This window comes from Haliaeetus albicilla, chromosome Z (genome assembly GCF_947461875.1).
Source record: "Haliaeetus albicilla chromosome Z, bHalAlb1.1, whole genome shotgun sequence".
Taxonomy (NCBI): Eukaryota; Metazoa; Chordata; class Aves; order Accipitriformes; family Accipitridae; genus Haliaeetus; species Haliaeetus albicilla.
Window position 1 is genome coordinate 43,987,665 of NC_091516.1, and position 12,035 is coordinate 43,999,699.

The following is a 12,035-nucleotide window of genomic DNA, read 5'->3' on the forward strand; positions in this document are numbered from 1 at the left end:
TTGGTTGGATTACAGCTTCTATTTGGCACAAGAGTATGCTACAGTCACATGGCACCCATGGTCCGGCAGGAATGGGTTTCTCCATAAACACAGGGAGACAGTGAAGATGGGAAGCTTTTGAGAATCAGGCTGATCCTCACACAAGTACTTCTGTTCTGCTCATGTAAACATCTGGCGTGATGGCTACCATTCACAGGGGAACTGTTGTGCATGCAGTTTGGAGTTATGTTAAGCACCCAGTAGAGACTCTCAGTCCCAGAGAAGATAAAGGGAGATTTTCCAGAACTGTCTTACACCAAACTATTTGTCAGCCAAAGGTATGACATCTTATATTACATTAACATTTAACAGTACTGCTAGGTCTTAGTAGTGCTCCTGAGATGGCATGCCAGTTGCTCCAACAGTAACAAAAGGTGCTTCTGCATAATTGGGCAGGGCAGTCCGAGAGCTGCCATTGCAAGGCATGATAAGAGCGAGAGTTTTCTTCCATGATCAGCAGTAAGGACATCACTCTGGCCTCCACCGAGACCATAGTAGGGAGGTGTGACACATTTTAATTAAATCCTGCTGAAGGAGGGCTTATGTGAGAGGGTGAGAGAGTAACATAGTCATGTTGAGATGATGCCTGCTCACATGACCCCAGTGCTGCTCAGAAGTGCTTTGAACTTAAAGACCTGGCTTTGGATGTAGTGCATTTTTGTTTAGACAAACCAAAGTTCTAGGCATTGGAGGGTTTTGTCAGATCAGTATCTCTTCGAACCCACTGAGAAATGGTAGGGAGAGACCAATCTTTGATGAATCAATTAAAATTAATTTTCCAGCAGCCAAGACAACTTCAGGCTCATTAATATGGGTAAATTTCTTGTTGGTCTGTCATGTTTCATCACATTTTTATAACACCATCCCAATAGCATGGACAGGGTAGGTATAATTAATTCTCTTGCAGAAGAGAGTTGTTGCTTTTTTTCCATCCCTTGATCATGGAGGTCCTCCTCGGAGAAGCATGAATAGAGTTTCTTCACTGTCACCTGCCAATGTCTATTGGCAATAGCAAGACAGTCTGTGAAAAATGTAAGCTTAAGTGTCCATCAATTAATGAACCAGAGTGGTGTTAAATGCCTGCAGAGACTTACAGTGGACCAGAGCCAGATGTTCTCTGCCAAACAGCAACACAGTGAGGAAAATTTGTTGTGCATTATCTACAAATACAAGCTTACAGATGTTCCTTGTATTTTTCTTATTTGAATACTCTGTGGTGACTGCATGTTAAAATGCTCCATAAGCCTGGGTGAGGTACTAACTCTTGGGAAAGAATTGGAGCCAGCCTGGCTGGGAAATATGTTTCTTAAGCCTACCACTCAGGAGAAGCAAGTGCTAGGCCCCTAGTCACATTTTTGCCAAACAACATGGAAGCTCATTGAGAGCTCAGGTGTATATCTGTGAGCAAGGAATTCAAATCTCCCTTCCTGGCCCTCTGATTGCCAGAAGTTGGAGAAGGCCCCAGGTTCTCACCAAACATGTCGGTAACCAGTCAGTTTGCTGCTAGGCAGGCCATTGAAGGAGATGTGGAAGGGTAGTAGTGAAGGAGGTATGGAAGCAGGAAGAAAAGTATGAAGGTCTTGTACGCTGTCACTGACCTTCTGTGTTCCAGTGACATTTGGAGAACCTGCTGGTGCAGTGTGCAGTTTCTGGGGTGGTCTTTCAGAACAGATTTGGCCATCAGCTTGCAAAGCTGCCAGTGAAGGCCAAGCAGAGCTGTCTCTCCACTGCCTGAAATTCATTCTTCACCAGCTTGTCTGGGAAAAGCTTCTCTACAAGTCTGAGATGGCTGACATAAGGGACAAGGGAACAAAGAAGCTACTAATCTTATAAACTGACCACTGTGGGTGTAGGGGTCCCAGCTCTACATCAGCAGAGAAGCACAGAGAAGGAATGAACCCTGCAAACAATATGGCAATGGAGATATAAGAGCCATTTAATGCAAGGATGGAGCTAGTCCAAAATGTTTTCACCTGGAAATGCCTCATCCTTTCACTTTCCATGTAAAAAGGAGAGAGGTTTGAAAAGGCAAATATGTGGGGTCTAGAGGCTATGCTTTAGAGAAGGCCATATGTTGCTTTGCAGTCACTAGGTAGAGCTGGGAATGGGCCTTCTATGCTGGGCAAGGAAGGCAGATGGATTTTCTGGCAGAATTTATTTGACACATGAAATGAATGCATAATGATTTAGCTCTGGTCAGCACTTCTGATATGCCTACAGTCAAGCCCTGAGCTTCCCAGGCTTATGAAACACTTCCGTCCATGATGGCAAGTCCTTCACTGCTCAGCAAAATGGAGCACTGTCAAGAGTGACTGTGCAGAGACTCATAAACTGTGGAAAGACAGATGAATATTTACCCCAGGCTTACGTCTCCAGAGCACCTCAAGGGTCCCTCAGGCTTGCTGAGCAGCCGTTCCCTGTCCCATCATGTGCCATACCACTATGAATGTGTGTTTGTACCCTTTCTCAAATCTTTTGGTTTTATTTTAGTCATAAAATCTGGGTACTCTCTTTGGATAGAAACAAACCAAGGATTTACAAGCCAGGACAGACAGGGTTTTAGAAGTCTTTTACAGTCATCAGTGGAGAAATGTGTTTTAGCACAGTGACTCACTTTCTCAGTGCAATGCTCTCTCTCCCCTTTCCGGTCTTTTGACCAGACAGTAGTGTTCTGGCACAGCAGATTTGCTGGGAAGTAGGCCTCTACCAACAGGCCTGTGTTTTTCCCTGACAGCAGCTTGTACCATATCTGAGACCTTGGGTGTAGCCCAGCCTGCTTCCATGGGGAATCCAGTCTGCATTGGAGACTTCCAGTCACCTGACAGACAGTGACTACTACCAGGCATGGAACTATGGGACATCACTCACAATGAACTCTGCATTTGTTCAGCCCTAAGCATTGCTTTCCATGTAGACTACAACCTCTCCTGAGCCCTCACTCAGAGCTACTCGTGGGAGAGAGGCAGGAAGAGGACTTGCAAAATTTTTTCTCTTCATTAATCTCTTACATTACTTATTAATATGTAAACTCTTGAGAAATTTAATGCTTTAACTGTTTTTTTAAATAAGCCAAGAATTTTGTCTTCATTGCTTTTCCTGGAGGATCCTTGGTCTGGGGTGGCTATGACAATCACAAGTGAGTAGAATACTAGAGTAAATACTTTTATTTCAGAGAACTTCCTGACTTGGAACAAAAGCTCATAGTGAGATGCTTGCCATTCCACTTCTGCTGAGAGTTAATTTAACAACCATGCAACACCTACTGAATGCCTTGAGTGAGGCAGGACTGTCTTGTCTCAGCATTTGAGAAAGGAAGTGAGGGCAGAAAGGAATTTTTTGAGTAGAAAACACTTGCAGTCTCTGAGAAACAAAAAATAACATTAAGTGAATAATGGCCACTTTATGGTGAGCTTTAAAGAGGCTTAGATCAGTTAATGCAGGAAAAAAAATCAACAGCAGGTAAGTTTTATCCTCAACAAGCATTTAATTGTAATGAACTGACTATGTCTCTCCTGTTTGCTAAACTGCTTATGAATCACAGTCAGCTCTTTAAGGGGACACTCCATGTGCTCCACTTATAGTGGACTTTACAGCAGGTAAATAAATTTTCATCTGAAAAATACATACATTTAAATATCTGACTATCACTTAGGCTGCTCTAACTAACTTTAGTTGGTGTCATAGCCTACAGTAACATTTGGTAAGTCATGTCTTTTTCATTTGTTTCATGTCATCAATTCCCGAGAGTCTTTCTGACATACATTCCTTGGATATTGTTGACATCTGAGTTGCAGGAGTCCTCGGAGAGGGCTGCTTATATAAAGGGCAGTGCATCTCACTGGGACATCTCAAAGAGGGGTCATTATCATTATCCTCACTTCACCAGTGGGGGAAAACAAGGGGCTCTGTAGCTCTAGCTTTTTCTCAGGAAAGTGAACTAGACTCTAATAACTGCACAGTGTTCTCCCTTGTGCTTTGCATGGGGATGGCTGTCCACTGCGTGCTCTTGTGCATGACTGTAGTGTTTCTGCTGAGCTATCCCTCACAACCTCAGTGAATAAGAGAACTTGTATAGACTGACTAGGAAAATTGCACTAAAAAGTTCTATTCAAATTTTTCTCCCCCTGAATGTAGTGCAGACCTGTGTTGAGCTGACCTAAAAACCCCATGAGCAATTGCCATCTGCCAGCCCATGATTTTAACTGTGTAGTGGACGTTTTATTTTTCCTCTCTTTGTCATAGCGTATTAAACTAATCAGGCTCATCTGCACACTAAAAGTAGCTGCAATCCCACAGAGGATGAAGGATCTATTTTTTTTAGGTAAAACAGAGATCATTAGGAGCTTCCTAATGCTATACTGTAACAGAATGTGAAAAACCTCCAAATGCCTTGCATCTTGTCCCCATTTAGTACTATGAAACCCAATTCTTTATTTAATCATCTAAATAAGAAGGGCTTTCAATCTGTAACCTGATTGCTAACAGTTGGCAATAGATGTGCTGGAATTTCTTCAAATATTACTTAGAAAGGAATAATAGTTGTGGGTTTTGTCCCCAAGTTTCCCAGATGAGTTTCAGTACCAAGATATTTTTTCAGAGTCAATCTCTATTGATCTATTTATTTGTAAATGCATTCACCTAAAAATGTTCACATTTAGACTGAGATTTGCCATGCTCAGTCTTCACAAAAAAGAGGATTCTTTGTGGCTGAGGGGTGAATATCTGATGAGCATCTGTTCAGCTGTTGATAAGATAGGGAAACCTGGAAAGGTGTCTCATTTTCAACAGTTTAAAAGCCAGCTGCTATGTATTGGGTTCATGTATGCAGCAAATTCACAGCTGATCAGGCTGGAATGGTAGAGTCCTATCTCAACCATGCGTGGGCTTCAGGATGATGGCTTGCTTAACCAAATTTGAAGAGATTGTACACATACTTTGGCTATTTTCAGCACCAATAGGTGAAAATTGAAACAAAATATGAAGTCTTAATATCTTAATTCCATTTCAGTACACATTTTCCGGTCTCATGCAGACTGGATTTTGCTGGGGTTTGACTTCTTCTTTGACCAGTAGCTGACAAATTGGAAAGATGATGTTCCATTTTGTGTAAATTTTAAAATAAGTTTTTATTAAAAATGAAAAGGAACTAAATTACATTTCAGTGAGGCTGTTGTTGCTTGCCATGGTCTAAACCTCTCTCAGCCCAGCTGCAATGTTCACCACACAAGTTTTAAAAAGATGTCCTTCTCTGACTCAAAACACCCTCAGCTGCTGCAGCTTGAGCTTGCCAAATACACTATTATATCTGACCCTCTAGTATAAAAATAGGGTTTAGGAGGAAAGCAAATCTCAGATGAAAAAATTGTTTCCATCCCACAGCCCTAGCAGAATTCTGCTTCCCTCTAAATACGGAAGGCTCAAGAAAGCACAGGTGTTTGACATCACATGCTCCAGCCACTTGTCTTTCTCAGTTGTGCTTTCAGCACCTACATCAAACCACCTATAAAATCACCAGAGACAGGGTGTAGTAGAGGTATCTTCAACAAGGAATATCCCAATGCAATTGTAACCTTGTTTTTCCCGAAGAGAGAAGGGACAGTTGGAGAGGGAAAATAAAAAAACTTGGTTGAGATTTTTTAACTGGGGCTATTGATGCTTGCCACAAACCTCCTGGGATGCCAATACATGGGACGGCATTGTGCCAGCATTGTCCAGTAGAATTCATTCAAGTCCCATTTTCAAAGTAAGCTTTACGAGGCCTAGATCGTCCATGGTACTTCAGGAAGAAATGAAATGAAGCCATTAAAATGGACTTACTCAGGACAAACAATGGTGAGTATCATTGCACCCAGCTTTTCATTTAGAAGTTTAATATCTGCCCCAAGCACGTAGTCTGTGCCTCCATTGCTGTGAGTGAAGGTTGAGAGCTTGCAGTAGGGCTAATCATTGCATTCCAGGACCAGTGTCTAAGAAGTAGATCACTAATGCGCATCCATAACTGGAGTGATTTTTCACCAGAACCACTCATGATGAGCCCGTTGATTTCTTTTTTCCTTGTTCTCCTCTGGAGAATGTTTTACCTGACAAAGTGTACTTTTAAAGTGGGAAAATGTAGATTGCACCAGCCTAGCCACTGGAATTACCCTTCTGTATCTTTTTGATAAAAAGGCAGAAGCTGGTTCCAAAGAATAATTTACCTCCATTGTAAAATGAAACCTGTCAAAGTCAACTGCTTTCCTTCTTTGGTATCTGAACCCTCTCCCCTAACCACACTGGTCTGATACGATTATTCTGGTTCCCTTGAGCTGGCTGTTTCTTACAGGAACCAGTGAAAAATACTTTCTTGTCCTGTTACCTTCCTCAAACACAGATCTTGCCTGGAACTCGGAGTAAGTGAAGAGCCTGCCCTTGAACTCATAGGCTGCAGTAGCATTAGTGTATGTTAGCCTTAGCAGTGCTGGGTTTATAGTCTGAGTAGGTATTATGGGATGTAAATAATATGGGTTGACTTCCTGTGACAGTCTTGTGGCTGCTTCTGTTAATAAAAAACCTCAACACATCACCATGCAATGGTCCTAAGGAAGAGCTTTCCTAGAGGAAAGGGTATCAGCATTTCCTATGAGATGTATCATTATTTCTCTTTCTTTTTCTAACATGATGCAATGCTTTTATGCTGAACATAACAACTACTGATTTGTACCTGAGCGAGTAAAATGATGTTTAGCTGTGTGCAACTTGCCACCCAAAGAGTTTTGTATATATCCCAAATTCTGGATCCAGAGATATATTTGATGTCATTGTAAAACAGCTTTTTACCTTTTTTCTTTTAAGGGCCAAACATATTGTCACTAAACCATAGTTGGATGCCTGTGTTTCTTTCAAAGGAATGTTGTTTTGCTCTTCCTAAGGAAAACTAATTCCTAATAGCAAAACTTATTTAAAATTTGATAATCACCCATAGATGTCAAACCTCATCAGTGTTTCTGACAAATGAAAAAATAAACATATCCATTCAAATAATATCCATGTTTCTCCTTGATTCTGTTACCATTCTATTTGAATATCAGCATCCATACTTCCATTCCAAGTGTAGCCTGGTAAGAATTTCACAGGAAAGCATTGCAAAAAATGTATGAAATCACTGGGTTTTTTTATTGGCTGTGATTCCATTTTAAAGGAGCATCATACCATTTACCCACATCATGCAGAAAAATTAGCAGGCAAATAACAAATGAAATTCACATTCACAAAGTCTCTAAATCATCCTCTAGTTGCTTGGAGACTACTGCATGCATCTGAAAGAAAGCTGGGGAGCATTTCTACTAAAAAATGCATGGCTAAGTTCAATTTTGCTCTGTGTGTGTGAGAGAGAAAGACAGAAAACAAGCAATTTTTTAATGACAGTACTGAAACATTTTACTAACTCAGTGCATGAAGAAACAGTTAATTTGATATTCAGAACAGATACAGACAACTTTCAGATACATAAGACATTACGTTGAGGTCACAACAGCTAATTTCTAACAATGTTTATTCTAGCACAGTAAACTTGCCAAAACGATGTATTCAGCAGCATTGGTATGATCTTTCTTGACAAAGGAGAGGGGCTGGGAGGGACCTAAGCCAACGTACGGTACTAGAAACATAGACAGAGGAACTCCAAAGTGATTTAGCACATGATCTTATATTTTGTTTTATTTATTTTAAACACAAGAGTAGCATTCATAATTAATATTGCAGTCTGATTTCATATGGCTTTCTCTAAATATAAATGTGAGTTTACAAGGTCAATGGCAAACTAAATCATTCACCCTCCAAATGTGGAGGCCCTTTGACTTTTTTTTTACTAACAAGTAAGGTCTTGGAGCTGTGAAGGAAAATGGCTGCAGTGTCTAGCCACCAACCTTTCTGTGTAAATAAAAACTAGTTAAAAAACCAAAAGACCTCATTTACCTGAGATTGAACAGACCGGTGATGCAAATAAAACAATGGCATGGAAAGACAAAGAGATATTCAGAATCCAAACAATGAACCATGCTTCTCTTTGGTCTTGTGTAAGTAAGTGCTTCAACACCTGCTTGACTGCTGAGGGGGAAAGTATCTGGGACAATGCTTCTCACATTCATACATGAGCCAAAGATGTCTGTGTCCCATGTTGCCAGTTCAGAGTGGGAAGGGAAAAGGATGGGCAGAAGGGAGGGGAGAGTGCCTGCTCTCAAGTCTGTTCAGCATGGCTTAGGCACTTTGGGGACAGTGGAATGACTTGAAGAGAGGTCCAGAACTCATGCAAGGTGCCAAAAGTTATGTGAGGCAAAAACCTGTCTAGTATCTGTGGTAGATCTTCTGTCATGTTTCTTTATTGAAAGAAAAGGAAAATTAAAATGGGAACTACCAACACACTTGGCTGAACTCTTTGCTGTCCATGGAAGAAGAGCTGCTGTGGGTGTGGAGAGCTGAGGTACAGAACTGATAACATGGTTGGGCTGGGAAGTTCCCACAATAAAAAAGACTCAGTAAAGAGTATTTAATAAACCACCTTCCCTTTTCCTTCTGCTTTGTGAGCCTGGCATGAAGCCTAACAAACTCAGCACAGAGTTCTTATGGACCTCTTCAGGGTTTGGATCCAGATGTTCACACATCTCAGGAGCTCAGCTCACAAAACGAGTTTTTTTAATGCTCTGAGCCCAGCAATAGCACTACCTGCTTAAGAAATTTGAGCACAGGCCACACAAGATCCTGACTTAGACCAGTCATTCAATGGTACAGCTGCTGAGGCACAGTTAGAAAAAATAATATCAAACAATCTTCCCTTCTGTCTCTTCTCCCATTCTTCTTCTTTTTCGTCATCTTCCACACATATGTGCACACACATACACATCAAGCTGCCAGTGAGACTGTGAAAACAAACAATTGGCAGTACCATTCTGCAAGTAGGACACCAGGCTTAAAATTCTGATTCTATGTCAGGAGCAGTATTTGGCTGGATGGGAATTGAGTCCATGGTGGGGGCTAGGGAAAGGTCAACAAGCAAGTGGTAGAGAAAGGCCAAAGCAAAGCGGAATGAGCTCATCCCCTTTGTTTGCAGAGTTCTCCAGCACAAAGCCAAGGGAAAATATGAATGGATGTGTTCCTTTTAGCAGGGGCACATTTCTGCTGGTTATGCTTATGCATTAGAGGATGCAGGCCACAGAGATTGTGTTGATGTCTGTGTCAGTGTGATCTGGGCTAGAAGATTTCACTACCAATGAGTGGCTGAAGCAAAGAGCCAGCCTCTGCCTTTTAGCTTTCAGGGGTGTTGGATTTAGTTCCCTCTGTGGCAGAGCATCAAAACCAGCTGCTGCCTTTGTGACAGGAGAGTTTTCGGTTCTTTGAGGTTCACTTAAACAGGCTCAAATTACTAGTTGCTGAATTTGCATGGGGTGAGTAGGACACTCTCACTAAAAAATGGTAAATTGTTCAACACTGCTATGCTATACCCAAGCATTGATTCAGAGAAAAGGAATGCTCTGGGTTCATTAAAGTTTAGGGGGGACACACTCATCTTGCTTTAAATGAAAGTTAGGGCAAAAAATCACTGACATTATCCAAAAGAGTAAAACCTGCCTTCTCTTTCCTCTGGGAAGCCCTTGGCAGCTTGTACTTGAATGAACATGTCTTGTTTTGTAGATCCAGCCTGAAATAAGTTGCATCTTTATCAGCTGGTTCTGATTTGTAGATCAATCAAACTTGCTCAGCCTCCACCTTGGATTCGGTAGAAACTTACTGTTGAAGTTATTTGTGAAGAAGCAAGGACTATCATACCTGAATAAGAATTGGGTGAGGAGGGCAAAATAAATATATTTTTTCTCTTTCATAGTATTTTTTTCCTATTATGAGAGATGCTGCTAAGAGGCATAGAGTTCACAAGCTCACTGCCTTAACCATGATGCAAATTTATTCTGCTTACCTGAAAAGATTATAAATATCTTTTCAAATTTATTATTCAGGAAAGTACTGAGATGTTTGCCTAAACTCAGTCCCACTGAAGAAGTGCATCAGAGTTCCACTGAAGTAGAATGCTTAATTCAGCTACATAATGAAGTGTTTGAGATGACTTCCCTTTTTGTTGTCAGTAGAAAGCACATATTTGCTTCCAAATGTCTTCTATGTACTTAGGAGACTTTTGTTGTTCCCATGACAGGGACAAGCAATGCTAGTTCTGCCAGACAAACCCTGATTCTCTTACAAGATTGTGAGACTGAGATGGCATGATGGTCTCACAACAGCAACTACAGAGACCTAGCCAAATGCAAAAACTCCAAGATTGGTTCTTCAGATGACAAGCCACATACCTGGTCATGAGAGTCTGTGTTCAAAATAAGTCTGTCTAGGTATGTAAGTGTGTGTATGTGCTAGCCAGTCAACAACTCCAGCAGAATTTGGCTTATCCTATGCAGTTACTCAATGCCTACAGCTGTATTGAGAAGCCCTCTGTATGTGTGTCTGGGAAAGGCAAAAAGATAATGCTGAGAGAGAGATTTACTCCCACCCCACTAGAATCAAGGGATGCCACACTCTGTTATAATATTAATTAGCTCCTGCACAGCACTACAGAAGCATCCTCACTTTATGCCTTTATAGTAAGTAGAGACTGAAACCGACATTTTACAGCTGGAGAAGCTGGATGGCGCAGAAAAAGAAGTGACCTCACCAAGGCAACACAGTAATTTAGCACGATACGTAGCAGGCATACTCAGGACCTCTGGATCTCCAGGGCCACCGCTAACATTCAGGCCACCACACTCTCCCACACACTGTAGGAAGGGGTGGGCAGGACACAGCTGCAACAATATACTGGAAACCAAATGTCCATCCTGCAAGCACTGCTGGGCATGGGACAGCTGAATATGGCACTGGGCAGAAAGAGGAAGGTTAGTTAATCAGAAAGGCCTATGTACTTGGTCATTGGCTTCAAAGTGGTTGGGTAGGTCCTCTACCAGAGCACCATGCACTCTCCTGTGGTTTCAGCTCTCTGTATGGCAACTGTCTGACCAAATCTTCTCTTTCAAGTTAAGTGTATGGCTAATTCCCAAAGTAACATGACTCTTGCTTAGATTCTGAGGCATTTAGCTTCTACCAGCATCTGAGGGAAGATGACTCACGTCTTCCACAGTTCTGAGTGATGTCAGCTGTGTAAGTCAGGCGTGATTTACCTTCCAAATGATCTCTTATTTATGCCAATGATGGAACTAAAACGGAAAAGCTCCGCTTCCACGGGAGAACTGAGATACCCCTTCCAAGGGCAGATGTGCTCACCAACAAATGGCTAGCATGAGCCAATCAACAAGAACATTAATAATAATGACTAATAATTATTATAAATAATAATAAAAAGATAATTAAAGAAAATTAAAGAGGTCACTGTTCACACTTAGTGAACACTCCTTCCTGCTTTGGATGGAAATACACATGAGGTTGTTCCTTTTCTATGCTTAATGTACAGTTGCCTTATTGAACATACATAGTACTATGGCTTATAATAAAAGTTGTGTAGTCTGCAGCTTTTTAATCTTTACATCCATTCAGAGGCATCTACTGGATGTGACTATGTACAAAAAAGGAATGGATGAGTCTTGGGGTGGAAGTAAGGGAAAGAGGCAGTCAGAAGGGAATGGGACGCGAAAGGACTCCTAGTGAGCAGTAGAGGGCAGAGGTGGGGAAGGCTGCATGATGGATGGCAAGATTGTAAATCCCCATTGGGCAAAAGAGAAATCCTTTGCAGTACTGTTTATGCCCATCTAACAGTCTGCAGCTATTACTTCTTGAACATGTCCTGCAGGGGCCCTGGTAGGTATTTGATGACTGTGTCTAGAATGCTCTCTTCTTCCTCCTCCTCCTCATCCCCACAACCAGGAGGGATCGCCTTCTTTGGGCGCGTCAGGCTCCCTTCGGCATTAGCTTCCAGTGCAGCCTGGGCCTCTGCTTCCTTTTCTTCCTTCTTCTTTATCCCATACTGC

The 12,035-nt window shown here is 41.7% G+C and overlaps 1 protein-coding gene across 3 annotated transcripts in view; it reads right to left on the bottom strand.

Moving 5' to 3' along the window:
• Nucleotides 1–7,168: 7,168 nt before the first annotated feature.
• Nucleotides 7,169–12,035, bottom strand: part of CPLX1 (complexin 1) — a 120,290-nt gene continuing 115,423 nt past the window's right edge. For 2 of the 3 annotated variants that reach the window (XM_069776890.1, XM_069776893.1), the window contains one exon: nucleotides 11,849–12,031. In XM_069776890.1, the coding sequence (XP_069632991.1) occupies nucleotides 12,022–12,031 (10 nt within the window). In that variant the 3' untranslated portion in view covers nucleotides 11,849–12,021. Of the gene's footprint in view, nucleotides 12,032–12,035 lie in introns of all 3 variants that reach the window. The other variant, XM_069776892.1, reaches the window with a different exon arrangement.